The sequence below is a fragment of the Genypterus blacodes genome, unplaced genomic scaffold (assembly GCF_046128005.1).
Source record: "Genypterus blacodes isolate CSIRO-AG114 ecotype Tasmania unplaced genomic scaffold, CSIRO-AGI_Gbla_v1 ptg000044l_1, whole genome shotgun sequence".
Classification (NCBI taxonomy): Eukaryota; Metazoa; Chordata; class Actinopteri; order Ophidiiformes; family Ophidiidae; genus Genypterus; species Genypterus blacodes.
The window spans coordinates 3,896,732-3,920,866 of NW_027466857.1; the positions used below are offsets into that span (position 1 = coordinate 3,896,732).

General features: G+C 46.0%; 1 protein-coding gene across 11 annotated transcripts in view; it reads right to left on the bottom strand.

Moving 5' to 3' along the window:
- rapgef2b (Rap guanine nucleotide exchange factor 2b) overlaps window positions 1-24,135 on the bottom strand; it is an 83,510-nt gene that overhangs the window by 4,902 nt on the left and 54,473 nt on the right. For 3 of the 11 annotated variants that reach the window (XM_076148878.1, XM_076148870.1, XM_076148880.1), the window contains 22 exons: window positions 16,249-16,380; window positions 12,302-12,479; window positions 10,562-10,698; window positions 9,559-9,717; window positions 9,309-9,461; window positions 9,054-9,218; window positions 8,837-8,944; window positions 8,541-8,744; window positions 7,195-7,330; window positions 6,826-7,102; window positions 6,412-6,569; window positions 6,227-6,241; window positions 5,476-5,716; window positions 5,006-5,389; window positions 4,577-4,788; window positions 4,271-4,394; window positions 3,804-3,827; window positions 2,553-2,779; window positions 2,291-2,458; window positions 1,902-2,051; window positions 798-999; window positions 112-635 (listed from right to left, as the gene is read on the bottom strand). In XM_076148878.1, the coding sequence (XP_076004993.1) occupies window positions 112-635; window positions 798-999; window positions 1,902-2,051; window positions 2,291-2,458; window positions 2,553-2,779; window positions 3,804-3,827; window positions 4,271-4,394; window positions 4,577-4,788; window positions 5,006-5,389; window positions 5,476-5,716; window positions 6,227-6,241; window positions 6,412-6,569; window positions 6,826-7,102; window positions 7,195-7,330; window positions 8,541-8,744; window positions 8,837-8,944; window positions 9,054-9,218; window positions 9,309-9,461; window positions 9,559-9,717; window positions 10,562-10,698; window positions 12,302-12,479; window positions 16,249-16,380 (4,078 nt within the window). The remainder of the gene's footprint in view (window positions 1-111; window positions 636-797; window positions 1,000-1,901; window positions 2,052-2,290; window positions 2,459-2,552; window positions 2,780-3,803; window positions 3,828-4,270; window positions 4,395-4,576; window positions 4,789-5,005; window positions 5,390-5,475; window positions 5,717-6,226; window positions 6,242-6,411; window positions 6,570-6,825; window positions 7,103-7,194; window positions 7,331-8,540; window positions 8,745-8,836; window positions 8,945-9,053; window positions 9,219-9,308; window positions 9,462-9,558; window positions 9,718-10,561; window positions 10,699-12,301; window positions 12,480-16,248; window positions 16,381-24,135) is intronic. The other 8 variants (XM_076148876.1, XM_076148874.1, XM_076148871.1 and 5 more) reach the window with 8 other exon arrangements.

Consider the following 24,135-nt stretch of genomic DNA (forward strand, 5'->3'; position numbering starts at 1 on the left):
AAACGTTTCTATTCATTAGAATCAGAACTCCTCCCCCTTATACCCCTTATTATTTCTACAAACACAAATTTGATCAAAGAGCTAATAAAGCTGCAGACATGCATCACTCACAGATGAGGCCTTTCCCTCCAGCAGTGATGGGCGATGGGGAGGGCCGACCCTGGATCTTTGCTTCCTCTGACCCGGTCGACGTGATGCTACTTGTCTCTGGGTCAGCGTTGACGTCCTTGCCTCCTCTCCTCTTGATCGTTCCTGTGTCGCCCTCAGAGTCCTCTCCCCAGTATGCAGCTGAGGATGAGGAGGAGCTGGCAGAGGCCCAGCTGCCCCTGGCCTGAGCCGCCCACAGTGCGGCCGACCCGCCCAAGGCTTCTGGCCCCCCGGGAGGAAGCCCGATGCCACCGCCTCCTCCGCCCCCGCCAAATGCCAGAGTCTCCCAGCTGCGTCCCTGCTGCATGGTCTGGATGTTGTCATGGGAACCGGAGGAGCAGGAGGTCCAGGAGCCACGGCCGCTGTCTGCAGCATCGAGGGAAACCCGATCCCCCTGATCCTGAGTCAGCTCCTCTGAACTGGGTGAGGAGAGCACTGTAGGACAGCCGGCATAAATGGCACGGCAGTCCTGCATCGACGAATATGACCTAAGGGTTGAGAGGTCAAGGTCAATGAGGAAGAGGAAACAATAAAGCTCAAAACAAAGCAAACTAAGATGGCTGAGCGATGGTGAGAACTATAAATATACCATTTATGTTACACTAATCAATGACTAAAAGAACACGTGTCTTCCATCTGAGTGTCCCTACCCGAGGCTGTACTGGTCGGGGTCGGTGGTGGCTCGTCGCTCCAGCCGCTGCCCGCCGACGTGAGAATCCCCAACTCCCCCAGAGTGACGGAGCTTCCTCTCCTCCTGGGCCATGTCGAAGGAGGAGTTACTGACCAGACTGGAGCGAGAGGAGATCTCACTGTGGCCGGAGTCGGAGTAGGCGTCTCCCATCCTGTTGTAGCCTGGAAGGAAGAGGGACGGAGACGATGCATAACCTCACCCAGTCCCATCAATTGTCTGCACAATATAAACCTTACAGACTTATTAAGAGAATATATAGGACAAGTGAGGTAGTGAATGTGAAAGGCCTTTAATGCTTCTTAAACTCTGACTCCGACACATATCATTGATCTGAGAAGGACATCTTGTGGATGTTCTTTTCTTAAACTCTGACATTTCAGTTAATCATTTCTAGTTCAAGTCTCTTATCACTGTCGAGGCATCGCACTTACTGCAGGAACAATTCTAGCGGGACATCTACAAGTAATCTAAGCAGCTCTTTAACGATACGTGCAGCTGATTCACTACAACATTCTGGATTTCAACACAAGGACAAAGAGTGTGTAGTGGATTGGTTTAAATAAGGTATTGGAATTACAAAACAATGTCCAAAAGTGTAGTAATACGAGTGAGTGCTGCTCTGGGTGAGACTGTTTTGTAGCTGGAGCTGACTGCAGCTGGTGTATGATGGCCTTCCATTAGTCCGTGTCAAATCTTGTATTAAGTATGTTTACATGACAACTATGCATAAGAGCATGTAGATATGAGTAGAGCACGTAGGAGACAGAGGATCAGGGTGAAAGTGGCCAACCCCAGTGAATCAAAGGGGAAGGGCTGAGTTAAATTAATCACTGATTTTAAGGCTCACTAAACCTGCAGTAAAATATTGAGAAAGTGAATCACTATGTGAATAACAAAATGAGCTTTACTTTACAAAAACAGTATTGTCATTACTAGTCTGTCATGTAACGTGGCTCCAATATAATGTAATGCATGAAGGCAACCAGCAGGTGGCACTTGTACCTCGTGACAGAGTGAAGGAGCTTGCAGAGGGTGTGTGTGGGAGGGGGGATTATTGGCTTACCCTTCTTGGGCGAGCTTTGGGGGGAGGTAGGTGGGGAGGATAGCTGGGAGGAGGTGTTGGACACCGTGTCCTCTGGCTGCCTCCGGTGCCTTTCGCTCGCCTCCTCTGACAGAGACAGGATCTTCTTCAAAGACTGGGGTGAACTGGTGCCTGTGGACATTTTGCAAGAATGAACAGCATGAGCATCAGCAAAGCTGCCAGGCCCCCAGGGTGCCGGGATGCTAAACAGCATTGTCTGGGTTTTCTTTTATATGTGCTTGATGCCTGTCTGCCTCTAGGTGGCACCAGTGTCAATAAAAAGCTGAGGAAAGAAACTATAAGGGGGAGAAAAAGAAAACAAGGCAGGTGAAAAGGAGATTAAGCCGCTCACACTTCTGTTCTTATCTTACCAAAAGGTGGCAGATCCTTGACTGGCACTTTCTTTCGGGATGGGTGAAGGGCGACAGCAGGGACTTGGAGGGCCTGGTTTCCTTTGGCCAACTGGCCCCTCTGTTGAGTGGCTGCTCTGGACACCACTGGAGAGGTGTCAGGTCTTTTCCCACTTGCATTCTTGGGCACTGAGAAGGGCAAGAAACAGCGAACGGCTCGTCAGGCCAGATTCCAAGCATCTTGTGTACGCGAGTGTGTTGCTGAGCCGTTTCATCAACTCACATGTACTAATGGAGGCTTCGCACTGTATTGAGAGTGTCTGCAGGCTCTCCTCATTCGTCTCCAGGCTGAGGTTGGACAGGTACTGCTTGACCTTCCTGGCCATCTGGGCGTCTTCGTAGAGCTTTTTGGCATTCAGGAATGAGCTGCGTCGCACTCGCTTCTTGTGCCCGCCTGTCTGGGTGACGTCTAGCACTGCTGCATTAGCACTGCCCTGGCTTAAAGACCTGCTTGCATGCGTGCACAGACACACAAACACAGAGTAACGCAAATTCACAGGCACAAATGTAGACAAAGACACACACACAGAAAAAGAGTAGAGGAAGACTGTTACCAATATGTTACATTTGTCCAAATAGTGTGTGCAGCATTATATTTCAACTGGGACATGCAAAGAGTAGCATTAAGTATTCCTCTAAACTCCAGAACATTCCAAACATTCCAGACAGCAGGGGGAGGGTGTGTGTGGGGGCCAGGAGTGTAGTCAGACAACAGGGGGAGTAGAAAGTTGGAATTTTACTATTAAAACATAGTCATAGTTTACATTTCTGTGGTTGGAGTCACAGTTGGCAGTTGTAAGAGGTTTGTTTGCTCACGGTGCCAGAGGAAGAGTACAGGGACAATAGGCTTTAAAGGAGGATTGGACACTTTGTTCTGGTGTGAGATTTCCACACAATGTTTCTGGTTACATTTTTATGGACTGTCGAAGAAACAACTCTTCTGAATGACACTGAATGTGAACATAAACCAGCTCTGCAACGTTTGGTCTTAAAAGTGCAGCGTGCTCAACGCAGTCCCACTTTACCACACGAATGTAAAGCACGATAAAAAAATACTCCATGTCAAAATTCTGTCCTTTTTGAGGTTTGAGATACAAATACACCCTCGGGCAGAATGTGACCTGCATGCGTGTGTTGGCAAGTTAAAACATATCACCATAAGGTCACCAATGCTAAGGGCACATTTCAGAAGTTTTGTAAGTTCAGGAAACATTATGTATGATGCTTTATGATATTCAGACACGGCAGCTGTGTTTACAAACTATTCAACCGTGGGGTAATCTTAGCATTAGTGACCTTTGTGCCGTTCTGTGTCCCTTTGATTGGAGCCAGGAAGTGTTAGTAGGAGAGTTCAATTCAAACTGGTTAGTAGAAACATTGTTTTGACGCGAGAACACAGAAGCATGCAGATTGGCAGGGGAAAAAAAGCAATGATGCAGAGCGAGCAAAAAGTTGTAGGGGTCACCGAACTTACCCTAAGCTTCGCCATTTCTTCTTCCTACAGGGGGAGGTGCCATGAACAGAGAAGCATGGGGGCAAAGGGTGGATGAGTCGAGAGAGAAAGAGAGGAGACAAGCTTAGGACAGGAAAGAGCACCAAGATCACCAAAGAGAAGCAATTCACCATAGACCCACATGGAGAGGAAATCACGTGGAAACACCACCAAGGGAGAGGCCACATTAGACAAACACTTTCACAGGAGCACCGTGCACAACTTTAAAACAACAATGTGTGTGGGGAGTGGGGGGGGGAGAAACAGTTGCCAGAAGGAACAGCTGCTTGGAAGAAAAAGCGTGGCGCAGAAATGTGTAACATATCGACGTAAACTACCAGCACAGAGAGTTTGGGTTAGTCAGTGAAGTGCTGACTGATCCCTACAAAAGGAGGAGGATAGACTACTAATGTGGAATAGTGTGGCTGGATTTCTGGAAGGTGCCTTACCTGGTCCGGAACATGAGGGCCGGGTCCATGTTGACGGAGGCCAGGCGGCCAACATGGCGAATTTCTTTGGCGATCATCCTCAGCTTTTCAAAGTTCACCAGGCCGTCCACTTTTGAGTCGTTGCCTGAGAAACGGGGGGGGGGGGGAGAGACAGTGAATGCCGATCTGTTACACAGCTAAGCAAAATATCTGTAACTAGTAGAGATAATGTTTTATATGGACACAACCAGTTCTGTCTCGAAACGGATGTTCATGCAATAAATAAGCGTTATATTTTGAGCGAAACATCCAAACTGAGGCTTCTACCTTCATGCAGGAATGTGAGGTCCTTCTTGATGACAGGAAACAGGGGGATGATTGGAGGCTGGAGGTTCTGATTGTTCAGGACATTCCGGTACTTGGCCATATTCCTGGAGGGGTCGAAGAGGTCCTGCAGGTCCCCGAATAGCTTCTCATACTTGCTAGGTAGTTTCTCCCACGTTCCCCTCAGTCTGGAGACTGGGGCCAGGTTCAGACCGCTGTGGAGGAACACGGATCCAAAGAGAGGTTTGTTAGGCTTAGGAGGATAAATCACAGAATACATAAACAATAAATCACAAATAAACTGGATTTGGTCCTTGATTTGACACAAAACAAACTAGTGCATCAAGATTCATTTCAGTTTGCACAACATAAAGAACGCAGAAACTAGATCATGCAGAGCTTCGAAAAAATGTGAATAATCCTGTTTTTCACCTGATGATGGCAAACATGGAGTTGAAGTTCTTGCACTCTCGGCAGTGCAGAGCAATCTTAATAAAATGCTTGATCGTCTTCATGCGCTTGAGCTGGTTGGACTCCCGCGTCACCTCTGTGGCTACCCAGAAGGTCTCGTGGTTGATGGCCTCCTCGAAGCGCTTCAGGCTGGCCGAGCCCGTCTTGGAGCGCAGCTTGAACAGGTCGTCTATGTATTCTGTCGGCTCGATGGCGCAGAAAAGCTCAAAGGCCCTCATGGAGAGCTGTGTGGCCACCTCGACCGTACTGAGCTGCAGCAGGGAGATCTGGCCCTCTCGCAAAAGGTCCTGGGCGTCCTCGTCCGAACATAATGTTTCCGTCTCCATGTTGCTCTTCAGGTAGTATCTGATGACAGAGAGAATGTTGTCGAATGTTGTCGAATGTAATTAGCACACCAGCCGGCAGATGCTAAGGTGATACGCCACATTTACCTGCCACTCAGCTGAATCCTGTCCGCTAGTTTGGAGAGCTGGTCCGGTAACCGCCTCTGTTTGATGACACCCTCCGGTGTGACGGACACATCGCACAGCGAATACGCTTCTGCCGCTGCGGTCAGAGCAAACTCCCTGATGGCCTGAACCACCACCTCCTTAGCCGTCGTGTCCTTCCCAATCATGATGTAGCGAGACTGCTGGTCCGCTTTGAAGACTCGTAATACCTGGTCTGACATATCTGTGGACAATGAGAATATGAAGTTCAGGCATCGGGTGTGTGTTCCTTCAATCGCAGAATCTGTTTTACATTCTGAAAAGTGCCATGCAAGCTCTGTTGAACAAATAACACCCTTGCCAACCTCAGTTTGACGTCACCCGTGTAAACCCTCATTCCCCAACATTCAGTCATTTGACACAAAATGCACCGTAGCTCTTCACCAGATCATATGACCCACAGTTCCATGACAAAAAGAACACCCACGTGCCACAGATAGACGCAAAGACAGCAGTCAATGCAATGCTGTTAGCTCTCCTTAATCCATGTTAATAAAACATGAACACATACAACATCTGACATTGAAAAAGAGGCAGCTTGTGACTGATTCCAGGTTTGACATTGGGCTAATAGCACCGACAAAGACATGATTGATTATAATCAGTCTAGTAAGGTTAGTTTGAAATTTCAAGGCTTGTGAAAGGAGAAGTTAAACTGAAGAGATGGAGAATCAGAGGGGGAGGAGATACTCACTCAGTATGACTGGGGCTGGAAGAACAGAACGTGTGATGGATATGAGTTAATTAAGGACGAAATGCAGATACTGGATTTCTACTGGCTCTGCATGAGTGGTAGTTTAAGTAGTTTAAGGAAATGGGCTTCGAGGCAACTGTATTGTGGGGTCTCTAATCAGTTTCCCTCTGTGATCAAATACACACCCGGCTGGCTGTTGAAATCGAGGATGCGGTGGTGAGACTGCAGCAGGTCTGGGTTTGACGAGGAGAGATTCCCACTGACGGGCAGCGCCGGTGGGATCTGCTTCGACTGCTTCATGCCCACAATGCTGTCATCCTGCGATTGGCCCACGCAAACATCGCTATGGAAACAAGAGAGCGTAAGGGAGGGGCAAGGCAACAGTTCTGTCAGCAAAAAGCAGAGGGCGATGTTTGTGTTGGCATGGGGCTGGAAGCTTTGCACGTCTCTTGCAATACAAGCCACATAATGTACGGCAAAAGGATCATACCAACATTTAACACCTAATATACAGTATGTGTACAATTATATGTGGCCCATCAAACAGAAATATCAATGCAAGACCAGGTGTTATGTTTAGGTTAAACTGATATTCTTACTTGTAAGGTTTAGGAGGCAGGATGCTTGTGAGGGTCTTGTCGAAGATCTTTTTCAGCTTGTTGCGTCCGCCCACCGAGTTGGACTTTGCTTTCTTACTGACCTTCTCCAGACCCATGACCTGCTCCACGTCCACCGCCAGGTCGGGAATGGAGTAGCGGCTGGCCTTCTTGATGTCCCCGATTTTTGGAAGGTGGGGGGCTCCGTTCTTCCTGTCGTGCTCCTCCTCCACGTCCAAGTCGTGGTCGTGCTCTGGCCTGGTTAGTAGGTCTTTGAACACTGAATGAAGACAAAGAGTGTCAAGGGTCAGTTTACGGTACGCATCACAAAATCATCTTTCATCATAAGGAGCAATGGTACAAAATGCTTACTCTTGGGAGACATTGAACAGCCTTTACCTAAAAGATTTGTTTTCACAGTTATGGACAAGTGTGTGTTGTTCTTCAGGATCTCGTTTGCCTTATTGAGCTGGACATTCTCAAAGTTCTGCCCGTTCACCTCCAAGATCTGCAAAGAGAAAAGGGAGCGATCACATCACCACCTCTTATTAATGCTGCAATTGGCGAAATTTCACACTGTGTTAAACTCTGATGAATACAATTACCACTCGACTCAGTCTTACCAGCTTAACCTTTCTAAAAGAAGCTGCATAGTTGTGCTATTCACAACTTCCCCTTGTGTGAAAGAGGAAGTCACCTTAGTCAGTAAAATAAAAACAGGCTTTCTTCTGTTGTCATTAGACCAGTAATGACAACAGTCTGTCTGTTCTGAGATCAGCATTTATTAGTGAGGCCCTGGAGTTTGTCACTGAGGAACTACTGTTAATAAACCGGTGACAATGGCAGTGAGATTAATACTAAAGCTGTGAAATTATCGGGCCCCTGGTGAATGAGTGACTGAAGCTGTTAAAAGGGAGATTGGATATGAGAGTAAATGCCTCAGAGGATGCCGACTTCTGCACTTCCTTTTGGGGGAAACAGCTGCATGGCATGTTCGGAGTCGAGAGGGCTTAACTCGCATCCAGATACGCTCAGGAAGGGTTCAGGGATTAAAGGACTTTTCTTAAAACCCTGAGGACTGCTGAGTGTGAAAACGGTTAAGAAGTCAATTTTAGAGAGGAAACACAACACAGGATCCCTGCAGCTAATAACAAGTTTCCTCAAACCGTTTTGCTACATGTTAAGAGCAAAATGTAAAACCAGTTGCATAACGTGATCAGTTCCACTGCCAGTCTGTGTGACTCCAGAGATTTGTCACCAAAGATGCACTTTATAAGAAAACAAAATACATTTTGGGGGGCAGTATAATTAGTAAAACTGAGAAGCTGTGTGCATCCAAATTTACATTTTTAATCTTTAAAAGTCTAGGATGAAATGTCAATTTTTAATGAAAATGCAAATATATGCTCTTCTTGATACGGGAATGTGAATTGGCCGGGACAAATCATATCCCATTTGAGCCTCATTAGGATGACGAGGAGGAGAACGAAGAGGAGACTGATACTGGATCTGTTACTGCAGGGTGAGGCAGCAACAGAAAACTCCTCCAAAGATACAATGTGTACCAATTAAAATTCTGCACCAGCTGTGACCTTCTGCTATGTCCATGAACAGGTCACCTGCGTGCTTCCTAAACAAGCTCTTGATAAGAACCTCAGCGAGATGCACGACACGGAATAAGTAATGAAAGTTGCCAGGACAAAGACGGATGGCCTCACCTGATCTCCACGCTTAAGGCCGGCGTCTGCCGCCTTGCTCCCGGACTCCACAGCATCGATGAAGATGCGGAAGCCTTTCTCCTGACCTCCGAGGAGGCTGAAGGCCAGTGGAGCCTCCCTGGAAGGCTTGGTTAGCGTCACCAGTCGTGGCTTAGCTTTAGCAGCACATGCTATATTTAACAGTCTGAGGTGCCCACACATTTTCTGCACAAAAATACACAAACCAGACAAAAGTTAAACATAAACATCAACTGCATTTTACCTTTGTAAAATCTCTGTAAAGCTGCCGCACTCACTTCTCTTTCTAGATTATTTTCAAACTCTTCCAGAAAGCGAGTCATGGCAAGGTCACCCTCAAAGTCATTGAAGTGATTGTTCACCCACAGCAAGACTACCCGTGTAACCTGGGGGAAGCAGATGATCAGGACAAGTCATCATTAACTTAAATGAATTCCAAAATGTGTCTGATGCGCATGAAACCTGAACATATCTCAAATATCTGTGTGTGAGTACCTTGTCCCTGAGACTGGGGTCATGGAACCACTCCAGCAGCTTCTTGCCCACGACCATGGGGCTGGAGAGGAAGGTCCTGTATGTCAACAGGAAGTCCTCGATGTAGGTGGGGTCCACCACTGAGTGTTCCTCCACTAGGTGCATGGTGAGACGCTCCGACGTGCCCTGAGGTAGAAATAACATCATGGTTCCATTGGTTAGAAGTTCTGTCCTTCAATTCCCTGACTTATACAAATAAATACTAAGGTTCGTCACCTTGATAACGATGTGTCCTTTCCTGGTGCCTGTGCGGTCCAGTTCACGGTGTTCCTTCACCATGACGATCTCTCCTTCCTCCTCGACCTTCTGCATGTTCTTCTCTACTTGGTTGAGGATGCAGCAGTAGTCCTGCTGGGCTATACACACAAACTGCAAGACAAGACACAGAAGAATTAGTGAGTGTTTGATGAGTTTTGACAAGCATCTATGGGATATGTTTTTCTCTGAGTTTTAAGCAGGAACTCACCTGGCAGTCGTCCACCTTGGTCTTCATGACACCCTTCATGTACTCCTTCTCCATGGTTGGTGACACCCCGAAACTGTTCCCCATACACAGGATCTCTGTCCGGCCTTCTGGATACGTCACCTCCACTGAACCATTCAGGATTACCGACCACGAATCCAACTGGAGGACAAAACATGGAGGACAAAAAGAAGAAATCAAATCAAGTGAAGGAGGAAGAAGACAGAGAAAAGAAACTACTACAACAAAGAAAGAAAACAAATACTACAACAATCAATGCGGTTCACTCCCAACAGCTGGCGTCTCTTAACGAATCGGAAAATATTTATCAAAGAGAACGACATGCAGTACTATAAGGGGGCTTGTGTACCAGCAGATGGTTATGTACAATCCCTGGAGATATACAGCAAAAACAAAAAAAAAGGATTATGGATTGGCACAGCACGATAGAATTTAAATCAGAAGTTGCCACTCCTTCAAAGCTGCAAAACTTGTCACACATATAAGAGTGTTCTCATTATTCCTTAACGGATAACATTTTCTAGACGTTCTGTTCTGACCCTGAACTACAATGTGCCTAATGAGGCTTAAAAATCCTCTGACCAGACATTGACTATAGTGACCAGACCTTCCGGGCAAGTTCTGCTCGCTATTGTGTGCGTTCATCCTAGCAAAAAAAAAGAAACCCCAACCCAAATTGGCTTCATTGAATCTCGAGTCGTCTCTTGACCGGAGAGCGAGGGAGTAAGTGATGCCTGCTCCCGTTGCCTAGGGGATTCTAGAATGCCCCGGCGATAAGCGGTGCCTACCATTCAGGTTTAATAGAGCAGAAAAAAAATCATCAAATGGAGAAAGAAAGATTCAATGGTGTGGAGAGGTGAGACTCAAGTTCAGTTCCCTCAGAGACACGCACGCTTATAGAAATACAATTGAAGGTGAGACAAAAGTCACAACGAGGGGGGTGGGGTGGGGGGGGATATGGCTGCACGAGTAAGACAACACACACCTCTTCGCCGTCGTTGAGAACGATTGTTCCGGCGCGTTCGACGACAGCGAAAACCATGACTGCACAGAGTTCCCTCCTCACTGACATGGTCATGTTGGCAAACGCTGGCAGCTGATGCATGAACTCCAGTAATTGCTCTGTGAAAGGGAGAGAGGAGAGACAGTGGAGAGGCGGTCAGGGGGAAAAAAGAGCAAGCGGAGTCTTGACGCCTACAGGAGTGATATGGGTCGGGCAGCACTGTCGGCAACTCTACATAAACACAGTTACTGCCGAGAAGTCCCAAGCTGGAGCGAGTGTCTGTCTGTGAAAATGGATGGAAAACTCACAAATGAATCATTATCTGGAGAACATAAAGCCAATTATCAATTCAACGGTCTGACTTTCAAGTCAAGCCGAGAATAATTGCTAGCACATCATACAGTGACCTTTCTCAGGCTTAAATAGGTCACCATTCACTGCACTGAGCCCAAACACTGCTAAGACCATATTAAACACACCAACCAATATCAAATTTAACAGGGAGTATTTGTGTGCGGCCAAGGCAATAGCTAAGCAGCAGTATGGGCGCCAAGGACTCTACGTACTTTGCAGTTTAGCGCTTCTGTTCACATTCTGCATAGTCATCCTCAACAACAAACCAACTCTTTCTGCCCGGGCCGACCAGCAGCAGTCTGGGGCCGCGGCTGACCTGTACTTGGCATGGCAGCCGTGCCGTGTGCGAAGCTGCGGAAGCACTAAAAGTTTAATGCGCTGGGAGACGGGAGGCGAGGGGATGTGCCGGAGTGACCTAGAAAAGCCTGCCAGCGGAGGGAGGGGTGCACGGTGGGGAGATCATTGTGGTGGTGGGGGGGTGGGTGGGTGGGGGTGTTTGGCCCTCTCACTTCATCCAATTTATCACCTGCCCCCAATCCACATCCACATCTGTAGTGAAGCTTAAGTGTCTGAGTACTTTCTTTTTTTTTTTTAAGCATCCATCATTATCATTACGAGTGAATCACAGCTCTAGGAGCGCCGTAAAGCACAAACGGCTTCAGACACATGTATGTACTGGGCCACACTGGCAGGAAGCAAATAAAAAGCACAATTAATCTAAGGATTTACACTTGCAGGTTCACTTTTTACTCACTTGACTCACAGCATTCTTAAAACAAGTAAGCACCCAGAGCATAAACCTCCTGACCGCAAACACCTCCCCATAATACCATGGATGACAGATTCATCTTTATCAGTTTAGGAGATATTAATGAAAATAGATAACTTGATAGTGTCTGAACTGATCTGGATGGAGCTCTGTAGCAATGGACGATGCATTAAAACTGTACTTTGCTGAATCAGCATCATCTCCGCTAGATGAAGGTAGTTGTATAGGCACCTGACTATGCGTGAATAAATATAGGTCCTATCAGGTCCTATCGGTTAATGCTTTTCTGACCAACAGATCCAAATCCAGTGGTGTTTTGGGTTTAAAGTCTGACTTAACCCTCCTGAAGGTCATAGTTGGTGCTGACTCTGCTACAATATGGTGGTAACGTACTGTAAACACAGCACAGGCTCAACGGTTGTATCTGGCCTTCAAGTTAATTAATATCTGGTCTGCCGCTGGAAATAATTTCATAAAAATTCATCTGTAACCTGCATTTTTCCTGCTAACACACCAAAATACTGTTAACCATTCCCAGTTTGTTCTTTATCTCCCAGCACAAACACAAGAGGCAATCCAGCCCTGAGCCAGGTTCTCACCTATGTCATCGTCTGTCCTGTCCATCGGGTCCTTCTCCAGGCAGTCCCGGACGATGTCCCGGCTCATGAGGGGGTCTGAGGCGCGCTCGATGTCCTCCTCATCGTCGTCCTCCTCGGAGTCAACTGCCGTCTCTGGCAGGCCACTAAGGTCCATGTCACCAGGTTCGTTCTCTGTGGCCTAAGAACAGCAGACAGATAACAAATATGTCAATCATCTGGGATTATTGACGAAACAAGGAGAAAGGATTTCGTCTTTCCATCCAAACGTGGTGGTTGAAAGCCCCAGCCGGTGGTTTACAAGGGTTGATCCATAACCATAGGGTGAGAGTTTGGATCTGTGCTTACAGTGGTGACAAGATTGTAGAATAAATGCCAGGAAAGTGAATGAAACCGTGTAAGACGCTGAACAAGCTCATGTTCAGCTATCAAACCTCATACAGAAAGAGCAACCCCATTTGTTAGCAGCCAGTGTGAAAATTCAGCAAATGTGGAAACCGTGATTTCAGTTCGCGTGCGCACACACACACACACACTGCATAATGTTACACAACCATTATCAGCTGTGACACAGTGCATTTCCAACCACAAGCGAATGAAAAGGCCTCTGTGGAACTGTTGTACAGATTTGACCTATTTAATGAAATTAATTAGCGTACAGTATGAGAACGACAGGCGTCAACACTGCATAACAAACAGCCTGCTATGCCATGTTCAGTAACAAGCTAATTAACTCAACCTCACTCTCTTCTCCCTCCACAGCCAGATCCTGTTCTTTGAAAGCACAACATGAAATAAGTGTAACGCAGGAAAATGAGCCAGAATGCGCAGCGGCAGTAATGAAATGAGAGTTCCTATCATCCAAGGAAACATGACTGTAAAGAATGATGAAGGTCTTGTTCCATGTCTAGCCAGGAAACCCTCTTACAGAATCAACCAAAGCATCCTAAAATCAACAATCAAACAAACCACACTTTCCTGCACTGCAACAGCAAACTACCTTACCTGAATATAAATCCTAGCTTCAACAGAAACGGAGGTAAAGGCTGCATTTATCAAGTGTCTGCAAAACCCCACCGCCAGACGCATGGTCTCCACCTTCCAGACTGCTTTTTAATTTTTCAAAGCACACACTCCTCTTGCCTTGCTCTGATCAAAACACTATGTCACCTCTCCTCAAAAGCAATGTGCAGAAGGCTTATCAATGATTCAGCCCAGTGTCTGAGTGGCCATTTGTGTGTCACCAATGCGTGTCAGCGGGCGGGGCAGGGGGCGGGGCACTGCAGGGTGTATTGGGTTTGGGGTTTGAGGTTTCGCGGGGTTGAGAACGGGTCTGCTGGGAAGGTGAAGAGTTGAACAAAGGAGTCACAGACAGACAGATAGACAGAGAGTAAGGAGGGAGTGAAAGCAGAACCGTATTGCATTGCAAATAAATAACTGAGGGTAAAAAAGGAAATCTCAAGACACATTTTCATTCCCATTTTGTACAGATTGTGTGAGAAAGCTTTACCAGGGCCGGTAACAAGACAATAAGCAGCTGGTTCTCTGTAAACAGTGTTTAAGGGAACAAACATCAAAATGCAAATGAGAATTAAGAGAGACGGTACCACGATGCACATCTCTTAGAGGAGGCCGGAGTAATATTTCATGTCAAACAGTGCAAGCCAACACAGAGACGCTCACTTGTTCAAACCTAATCACAGAAACCACTTACACACACTGGTTGCCCGTGCTGTCTGTATGTGTGTGTGTGTGTGTATTTCTGCAGATGCACGCGTTTGTTTCATCTATGCATCAAAAATCCATAAATGTGCATAAGCAAGGCAGGTGGCGTTAATATTTCAGCAGGGTCTATTCTTGGATGGGTGCTTTCAAAGTCCTTCTGAAGGCCCAATTTCATGATTTATTCAGACAGAAAACAGTGTGCCATATTGCCGGTGACGTGGGAATGATGCTGTGTGCTCCTCATGGGGTCCGTACAGTCAGGAGGGGGGTTTGAAGGATATTGAGGGCAGCGGGGTGGAGAAATGGTTAAACTCTCAGAAGTCATAAGCAGCAAGGGGTTGCAGGCTTTTGATTATCTCTGTATAAAAGAATCAGCTAAATGTTGAAAATTAAACTTTAAATGAACCATCACCATATTTGTTTTTAACATTAACTGCCTTTGATCTCAAGTGTAAAAAACAACAACAAAAAAACGGGTCTCCCCTCGAGTAGTTTAGTCAAAACAACCCTAAAGAGGTCTGAAAAGACAGCTAGTGATCTAGACGGAATATTAATTCAGAAACCTGCAGGGTGAAACTTGAACTTTAATGGTGCACATTTCCGTTTTTCTGTGCTGAACGCAAGTGAATCAAAAGTCAAGAGAAGTGATCAAACTGGCTCACAAAAGCTTATTGACCGTCATTCTGTAAAGCAAGGCTCCTCTTTCCTGTAAACAAGCAGTGTTTGGGATGTATTTTGGAGTGAACGTAGGACATTTGTAGGAAATGCAGAAATAGAAGAAGTAGATCAGCAGTGAGGTGACCCGATTCATTTAGGAGTGGCCGATCATGTGACTGATCAGAGACAAGAAGCCAAAGGAGTGACGTGTTTGAGCACTTCAGACATTCAGGGAGAGTGGAGTTGTTGCTACAAGTCACCAGAAGGCTGCATGAGCACAGAAGACAGGCAGAGGGCAGGAGGATGGACAGATCGGAGAAAAGAGAGATGAAGTAATGTAATACAAGAGGAGGTACAAGGTATGTGGGTATTCTTGAGAGTGTGTGAAAGGAAAATCGAGACACTTCCACAGAACTGTTAGCAGATTGCTCTTAAACCAGGGTCAGACTAGTCACAGTCTGTTCAACCTGTTCAACCCCACCCACACACAAACACACACACTATCATTAAAGCACGCACATGGACACACATGCAATTAAAAGCTGGACCGAAATAAGCCGAGTCACTCTAATGCGCCTGCGCACACAAGCGTGGGCTTTAGTGCAAATCTCAGATCTGCAACAAAATGTCGTTATTCTGATTGATTCTCCAGTTACACAATCGCAGACACACATGTGCACACAGCAGGTCACAGTATCAAGAGCCAATGGAGTGGGTGCACTACAGTATGTTAAGAGGATTAGGTGTGATCGGGGCACATCCGCTGTCACGAGATCGTGTGTGTGTGTGTGTGTGTGTGTGTGTGTGTGTGTGTGCTCTTTACAGCTGAATTTGTGTTGAGTTTGTTTCCAGGGTTTGTCCAACTTGCTGAAATAATTGTTTTTGTTTTGTATTTTTATTTATTCCTCAGTCTAATTTGTTCATTTTAACAAGTTTACAATCGCCATCTGAGATATTTGACAAGTATATTTTTAAGAACTATCGTCTTATTCCGTATCCTCCAACACAGCTGTGAATTTCCAATTGGTCTACCTGACTGCCATCCTAGATCAAAGTGGTTTTTGTTCCGTTTTTCCATTTCGACCTGGATATACCTGGGAATTGAATTTGAATGGCCTTCTTCTTCTCCTTCCGTTTTAAAACAAGTTGTGTTATCCATTTATCATTGGAATGAGGTAACAGCTCAAATGGCTTGGTTGGTAATGAGATACCAGTAACTAAATAAGCCAATCCCTCATCAGGACATGTGACTTCCTCTCATTATTTCCTCTTTCCTGTTGTGATTACACCCCCAACTCTGCTCTAAATAGAAACACCCTCCAATGTACGTCCACCCGAGACAAAGAGGGGAGATGAGGAGAAGTGGAGGAGCTGCAATAAAAATCAGCTACTGGTAAGTCTTCGTATGTGTATTCTAAAAGCAGATATCAATAAGAAACAACATTTCAGTCACCTGTGAGATTATACTGCCAGGAGAATGGAGTTTCTAAGAGGGGATTAAAGGTTAGAAAGGACCACTCTCCAGCCGGATCCCCTGCTGCAGAGCCAGCGCCAAGCGGCGGGCTTACCTGGTAAATGTCTGACAGGCTGCTGCTTCCAGAGTCGCTGGTGATACTACATCCTGAGTGGCTGGAGGAGACGTGGGTCACCTGTGGATGCAAGCCGTCGGCCAGGTGAAGTCTGCTGAAGTCTGCGGGAAGCTGCACACATACACACAACATACACACAGATGGTCAGTATCAGCCAGCTCCCAACCCCCAACACAACCACTCACTCAGGGCAACACCCACGCTTGACTGCTGGAGTTACAAAACACACTCAGCGATGCGACAAAAGCAAAAAAGTAACGTTAAAAGATATGGCATTTCCTTTTTGTGGTCCAGCTGGACAAAAGCTAAACTGTTCCACTTATGCATGATAAAAAATGCTGGGTGATCTCAAAACTAAAGCATATTTATGAATCTCCAACAAACAAAAACGGCAAAAACCCAGTCATCATTATGAAATGTGTAAAGGCTGCTGTTAAACCTGAACTTATTATGTTGAACATGTTATTTATAGACCTATTCTACAAAGTTTTGTTATAATAAACCTTTTTACTCATCCATAACACCTGTAATGGCTTCATTACATTTAGTTGGTTACACCTCATAAGTCAAAATGCCTGCTGTGACAATACGAGGGAGCAAATGAAGAAGCCATAACATTAGAGAATGAATTTCTGTCCTTACTCCCTGCCTGTGGTGGCATATCCATGTTGGCAGTACACCAAATATTATAAAGGCCAGCGCTTATATATAATGTTGATTAAAATACACTTAACATGCTATGAGGTAAATCCTTTTCCCTCCCAAAACCTTAAGCTTGTTTTGGGGGGAAATTCTAAAATGTAATCTATCAGATTTCCTGCTCTTCAGGGTCTCAATGACAACTTTGAACCGATTTAAGAAAAATGCCAAATCTGCAAGAACATTACACTCAAGCAATCTTTCTCAACTGTGATCACTGTAACTGAGCTGGAAGCAGGGGGAGGTGTGTGTGTGTGTGTGTGTGTGTGTGTGTGTGGGGGGGGGTTACACATAAGAAGCAGTGGAAATACCCTCATTAAACCTCAGATAAACTAAATAAACACCAGGTAGTAACTGGGGGAAACCCATAAGTAATTTATACACTACATTATACCAGAGAGCACAGTAATTAGCCATATTGTAAATGAACTACCCTAGTTTCCTACGGGGATGACCCTGAAATGTAAAATTCATTAGAAACCCCCTGCCGAACTTTAAGCAGACGAAGATTAAAACTACAAAAACATCTATTGATATTAATAATGTAAAAGTTTTTGAGTTTTGGTTGAAATACATGCTGCACTGTTTGTGAGATATTGAGGATTAAAGCGAGGAAGTAATCATCTATTCAATCTATCACTTCATACTGGGGTAAACTTCCATAGTGGAAATGTTTTTAATTTAACAATATAAACGGGTTCACTGGGTCTATAGATGTGAATATTTCATGACAAAATTTCCCCTATATTTTGATTCTGGGTGGGGGAGACTCAACTGTTCTGCTTTCAGCTCCACTTCTGGCTGTGGCTGCTCATCAATATTACATTTTTTACACCTAAAAGGCAAACGTAGCAGATGTAGCTTTCATTCATCAAAGGATCTCCGGGCCACGTATGAAATTGGATAGATAAAAGGAAATATTTGTGATTTAAGATACTCCATAGTCATCTCTATTGTCAAAGACGCTTTGAAAAGTCGTAGTATTTTCAACTGACAACCTCACAATGCTGGTACGGTGCGAGTGCTGGCATAGAAAGAGGGTGAATTTCACAGATAATGCTAATTTTTGCTCCGATAAATCAGGCAGACAAAGGATTGTAGTACAGTGCAGACTTCACTCTCTGAGCTTGAAACCTCTCTCGTTTGTGCTCTAAAAAGGTAAAATTGTCTCTGAAAGGCAGTAGGTTGGATGTCATTGTCAGGAAATGTGCTTGAGGCTGTAAATCACCGCACTGTGTCAGACAGGTTTGGTAATCAGTCCCAACAGCAGCAATAGTCTGAAGTCTCACTTGGATGACAAATAAGAGATCGGATAGGAATGCATTTTACGGGTTCGTTTGCAAGAAAATGGGTCTGACTTGTCATCATCTCCTCTAACGTACTCTACGAAAACTTCCATCCTCAGTTTCTGACGCGCTCACCAAAGATTGCCATCACGTTTAATTATCTGGCTGGCTGCACTAACCAAAATGGTGGGCCAGAGGGGCCAGTCGCTAACCCCCCCTACGGCTGCTATATTTTCCATCCCCTCATCTGGTCAGCTTCACTCTGAGCGCCTCCAGCTGACTTCCACATTATGATTACTGGCTGGACGCTCTTGTGTTATGGAGATGAGTTTCTTTGTCACTGATTAAATCTCACATTGCATTTGCTTTTGGCGGCATTTGGGAGTTGAGCATGGATATCTAAGGGAGGGAAAATACGCAAATAAAATCCACAATGCTGTATTTGTGGAGCTTAAATGATTGATGCGAGTAAAAGAGTGTACAGCCTCACCAGTTTGGCTCTGAACCACGATTTCTTATGGTGAATATGATAATGTTAGCCATGCAGGAATCAAAACGCACTGTTCAATCCTTCATATCAATAAGCGGGAGTGCGCTGTTGGTTAATTAATTAAAGAAGTCGGTCAATATGGCCTCCCAACTAGGCACTGGTGTGATCTACATGTCAATAGTAATATCCACATTGGTCTCCACTACCGGTTAGGAAGGCCCCACCCCCTCCCATCAGGCTAGCTACAAAAACAAACCCCTCCCCCCGGAGAGATTAGAGGAGGAGATAAAGGGAGGGACAGGATGAGGAATTAAGGGAGGGAAGGAAGGAGGAAGGAGGGGCCATGATAAACATGTCATCCTTTCTCTGTACTCATTCAGGTCATGTGCCAGTCAATAAGCCGGGGTCCATTCAGCATTTGGTCCGGTGACCTCTTTAGCCCATTGGCATGCTAGAGATGGGGCCAAGATGGACGCCGCCACAACAATAGTGACACAAAGTCATTAAGGGTTTTCCTATCAGTAGCACAATAGTCGATCACATGTACTATAATCGAGCCGATCTTGATCACTATTTGTGTCCTTCGGCACCAAATCTAGCATGAAAATGGGAGTAGTCTTCCTCCTCATTACTGGTGTGCTCCACATTCGATATCCTCTAATAGATAAAACCCAATGATCTCTGCAGAGCGCCAAGCTGGAAACATGTAATGTACCATCAGCTGTCACAGGAGGATTAAGCGTCTCTCTAATGCTCAAGCAACAGCATACAGTTTGCCTACATGTGAGCAGATGTGGCACTCCTTAAATTACACTGCAGACCTAATGACCTATATTTCTGACAGGAAGTACTGTGTGGAAGCATTGGGTCGGCTCTCAATCTCTTTACTGCTTTGACACAGAGAAGCAAAGGCAATGCAGGGACATGCATGTTCTAAACACGAAAGACAACCTCTACATTTCACAACAGAGGGATCAGTTGATTTCTAGTTGAGTTATGATGTTACAAACGGCAACATGGCTTCCTGTGACCGTGGCAGAAGCTTCTCGCTTTTCCCGAACCAGGCGGATGAAGAGATTAAAGCCTTTAGGCAGGGTGTCCGATTAAATGGGCCTGATATGCTCTCTGGGCTTTCCCCCCCTTCTGAGTTACAGCTCCTGCACTTTGCATCACACAAGCCGGCGTTTAGACTCTGGGTGATGATAACCTGCAATGGCATTAAGTCCATTTCACAATCGTTTTATAAAACAAACCATTCAGATACGAAATGGGAGCAAGAATGTCCATCTAAAAAAAAACATTAACACTAACCCTAAACCTAAAAGTCTTAATGTAAATTCAGAATTAAGCATCAGTGAAATTTAAAGATCAGTCATATATGAACACTGATATTCAGACTAACAATACTGACTGACAATAATACTGACAAACACTACCAACCCATTGACTACAACAGATAACATAACACTAACATATAGCTATAACTATTTCACCCGAGTTTAAAAATGTACAGCTGCTATAATCAATGCCACAGACTGTGACATTTCTACCTGATTTACTGTCCAAGCCCAGCACGGCTCGGACATTTTGGCACAAATCTTTCAGGACGTGGACATCGGTTCCATAAAATGTCAGGCGATAAGGAAACGGCCATCATAGTGGAGCCATCAACCAAAAATAAAGCCATAAAAGCCTGTAAAAGCCTAATAAATCTATGTAAAACTGCACAGCAATGGCACCGGTCAACACTTACAGTAGAGATAACTTGCAACGGTTCCAGTGGAAATCACAGATCTACAGAGGGAAGATAAGGAAACTGGAAATTGCACATATAGCAGCCCTGTGTCTTGTGCTGACTATGATGATGCCATTATTGCAATACGACCTGGTGGCTGTTATTGACTCGAGCCATGACAAGCTTCCTGTTGGGCCAAACCAGGGCACACAGCTTCCATTAATATGCTACAAAAAGTAAGACGGTGAGGCAGGGAATCAAATAAACGGAACTAGACTCCTTTGTTACCTTGTTGCTCGAAGATATAGATAAATATTAGTTGGGTGAGGTTTCTGGGTGGGATGTCCTCTCTCTCTCTGTTTCTATCCTCTCTCTCTCTCCATAACAACCTATGATGCAATTTGTACTAGCCTACATTGCCATTTGACATCATACTGATCTGTATGTACCCTATGACATCATTGCAACTCCAATCACATGTCGTACTTTACCATTTGTTCTAAGAGATGAAAACAGAATAGCTATAATAAATACTATGAAGATGTTTTAAGTGTGCAACGATTGCTCAACTGGAGACATGCTTCTTCTATGTTCCTGAGAAACCAGTCAAACCACAAGCACAGCACATCTGTACATTTAGAGGCTTATAACACTCATTATATTCATAAAGATATCTCAAATACTGAGCGTGATATCAAAGACTAGTCAGCATCAACCTACAATTGAGTAGTACATATTATTAGAAGTCAATTCTCTCTATAATCACGTGTTTACAGAAGACTTAACTATTCACACAAGCCCCATGGACACATTTATCGATAACATGGGCATTGTACGCAGAGGTGTGTATTGAGAATGTAAGTTTTAGAAATCCAGAATTCTTCCCGCATATAAGACAAACTATCAATCAAACAATCTATTAGTAGCCCTTGACATCCTGTAACACTGGGAGCAGCACAGATCGAGGAAACGGGATGAGATATGTCACCAAAAATGACATATCTATGACTATTATAGGAATATTAAGGTGATTTTTCTGTGAGGCGTCACCTGCTCAGCAATCCAGGGTGCATACATCAGTGTGATTTACAGCAGCGTGTCTGTGTGTGTGTGGTTCTGGTGTGTGAGTGATACTGGCAGCACTGACAGTCAATCAATCCATTTGCTGTTCCAAGTACAGATCAGCTCAGGCCTCTGAATGTGGCCGCTTGCTGCATCCAGCACCACGGACAGCGCCACCAGCTCAACCAAGGCGCTCGCTTTAACCAGAACGTCACGAATTGAACACACTAAGTCAAGCAACAGCAAAAAAAAAAAAACCATTCCAGTCCTCGAATAACCCATTTCCCGTCTGCGTAATGGCCCTTTAACTAATGCCTAGGAACGCTGTAATCGCTCCTAGAGGCTAAAAGGTGCCATAACTGAATTTAGGCAGGTTCATCCCTACATCACATGACATCACGCCCCCCCCCCACTCAAATCATCTTGATCAATCGCCTATACTGCATCTCATCCGCCATGCAAATGAAATGACACCCTGCGTGATCGTTTAGCGGGCGCGCACGGACCTACGATCAAACATTGTCACCTCTGTGCGTCGTAAAACATAATGAGGTTACAGGCGCCGGTTGTTAACCTCTCGTACACACACACGCGCACCTCAGGGTAGTTATAAGAATATACAAAGTGTGTGTGCGCCTGTGTGTACGCCTCTGACAGCAAGCACATGGCGGCCGTTTCTATACTAAAACACACCGACGGGAGAAATAACGGGGGCTCTGATAGGACCGGTTCGGGTTTCCGCCGCGTCCTTGGCCTGGCCCGCGTTCATTCATCTTGTCGAGACTCGATAGAAATCCGATGCACATCCATTATGGGGCCGGTAATCATATCTAGCGGGTCATAAACGAGAGGAGAGGGGAGGGGAGGGAGGAAAAAAGAAAACGGATGGGGAGCAAACCTCGCCACGTCAATAGGGCTACTTACCGGGGTTTTATCTTGCTGGCTCGGGACTCCATTGCTGTCTGATGCTGCTAATGGTTTCATAATGAAAAAAGGTTCGCCGGGCTGAAATCTAACATCCCGGACGCGCTCTACGCTACGGCACAGACCCCCATCTCCGTCCAGCCGCCGGTGCTCTCCTCCTCCTCTCCCCTCCCTCGGCTGCACCGTCGCCGTCTCTCTGGAGGGAGAGGCGGCGGTTTGACAGTTTCGGGAGTATCCGCCGCTCCGTGGCCTGATTAGACACTCCCGACACCGGCACAAGCTCCCCCGCCGCGGTTATTCCAGCAGGGAAAAAAGAACGAGGAGGTAGGAGGAGGTGGGGGAATAAAAAACGCTTTAATCCTAACCGAGGGGCGACTCGGCTTCGTCTCCGGCGCCACCTGACAATCACGTCACCAGCGGCGCGCCGATAATAAAGCAGAAAAATGAAAAAATGAGGAAAAATGGCTGACAACACTTTCACTCACGTTTCCTCCCTCCGCCTCTCCTCCCTCTCTCTCGCTCACTCTCTCTCTCTCGCTCTCTCTCCAGCCTTCCTCCCCCCCACCTCTCCGAAAGTAAAGCTACACACGCATACACACGCGTACGCGGCGACTAAGCAGACGCACACACGCACACGCAAACGCCCCCCCCCCCCCTCCACGCAACGTTAGATTATCTGAAGACCGAGACGCCTGCAGCCTCAACCAAGCTATGTTAAGCTTATTGGTTTGTTTGCAACGGGAGGGAGATGTGTGTATGTATGTTGGGGTGTGTGAAGGGTGGAGAGGAGGGGGGCCGGGGGCGGGGGGTTTAGACCTCCTCCCTGCCTCACAGTGGTGCTGTAAGAGCAGATGAGCAGACACTGTGGCTCTGCTCCTCTGGAAGGCTTACAGCATCCTATAACATCCCCAGAGCAGATAAGAGGGCTGGAGGGGAGAAGAAGGGTGGATGAGGAAAGGCAAGTGAGGGAGACATAGAAAAGGAACCAGGAAGGGAGAGAGAGAGAGAGAGAAAGAGGGAGAGAACGACATGGCGAGATGAAAGATGACAGACAATGCGAAAGATGGATGGACAGATAGAGAGGCAGAGTGAGGGAAGAGAGGAGCACAGTGTGAGTAATGCCATTATCACACTCACTTCAGCATAAGACCATGGCTGGAGCTGGTTGGCATAGTAACGGAATGAAGGAAAGCCATTTCCTGGGCGGGGAGACAAACAGAGAGAGAGCGGCACTTCCTCTTGAGAGCCAGAGTGAAAAGAGGGAGTAAAAGAGGTGGACAGAAGGAGAAATGGAAAGAGCAGCATCTTTAGTTAAAAAGATTTAGTTTAGTAAACGAGAGAGAGAGAGAGAGAGAGAGAGAGAGAGAGCGAGGGAGAGAGAGAGAGAGAGAGAGAGACAGAGAGAGGAAAGGCAAAGTATAGACTCAAAGATGGCAATCATTTACAGGCGGGGGAGGAGAAGTGTCCACAATGTGCAAAAGGGCACCAACACTGAGACAGTTGACAATGATGTCACTCTGTCACTGCCACTCAGCTGGAATAGCCATGGCGACTGGGTGAGCACCAGCCTCCCCGCCCCCCCCACCCCCTACACACCCTTCAGGGCCTTCAGTTGCTGTGGCGACGGAAGCAGCGAGACATGGCAAAATGGAGGGAGGGAGGGGAGATGT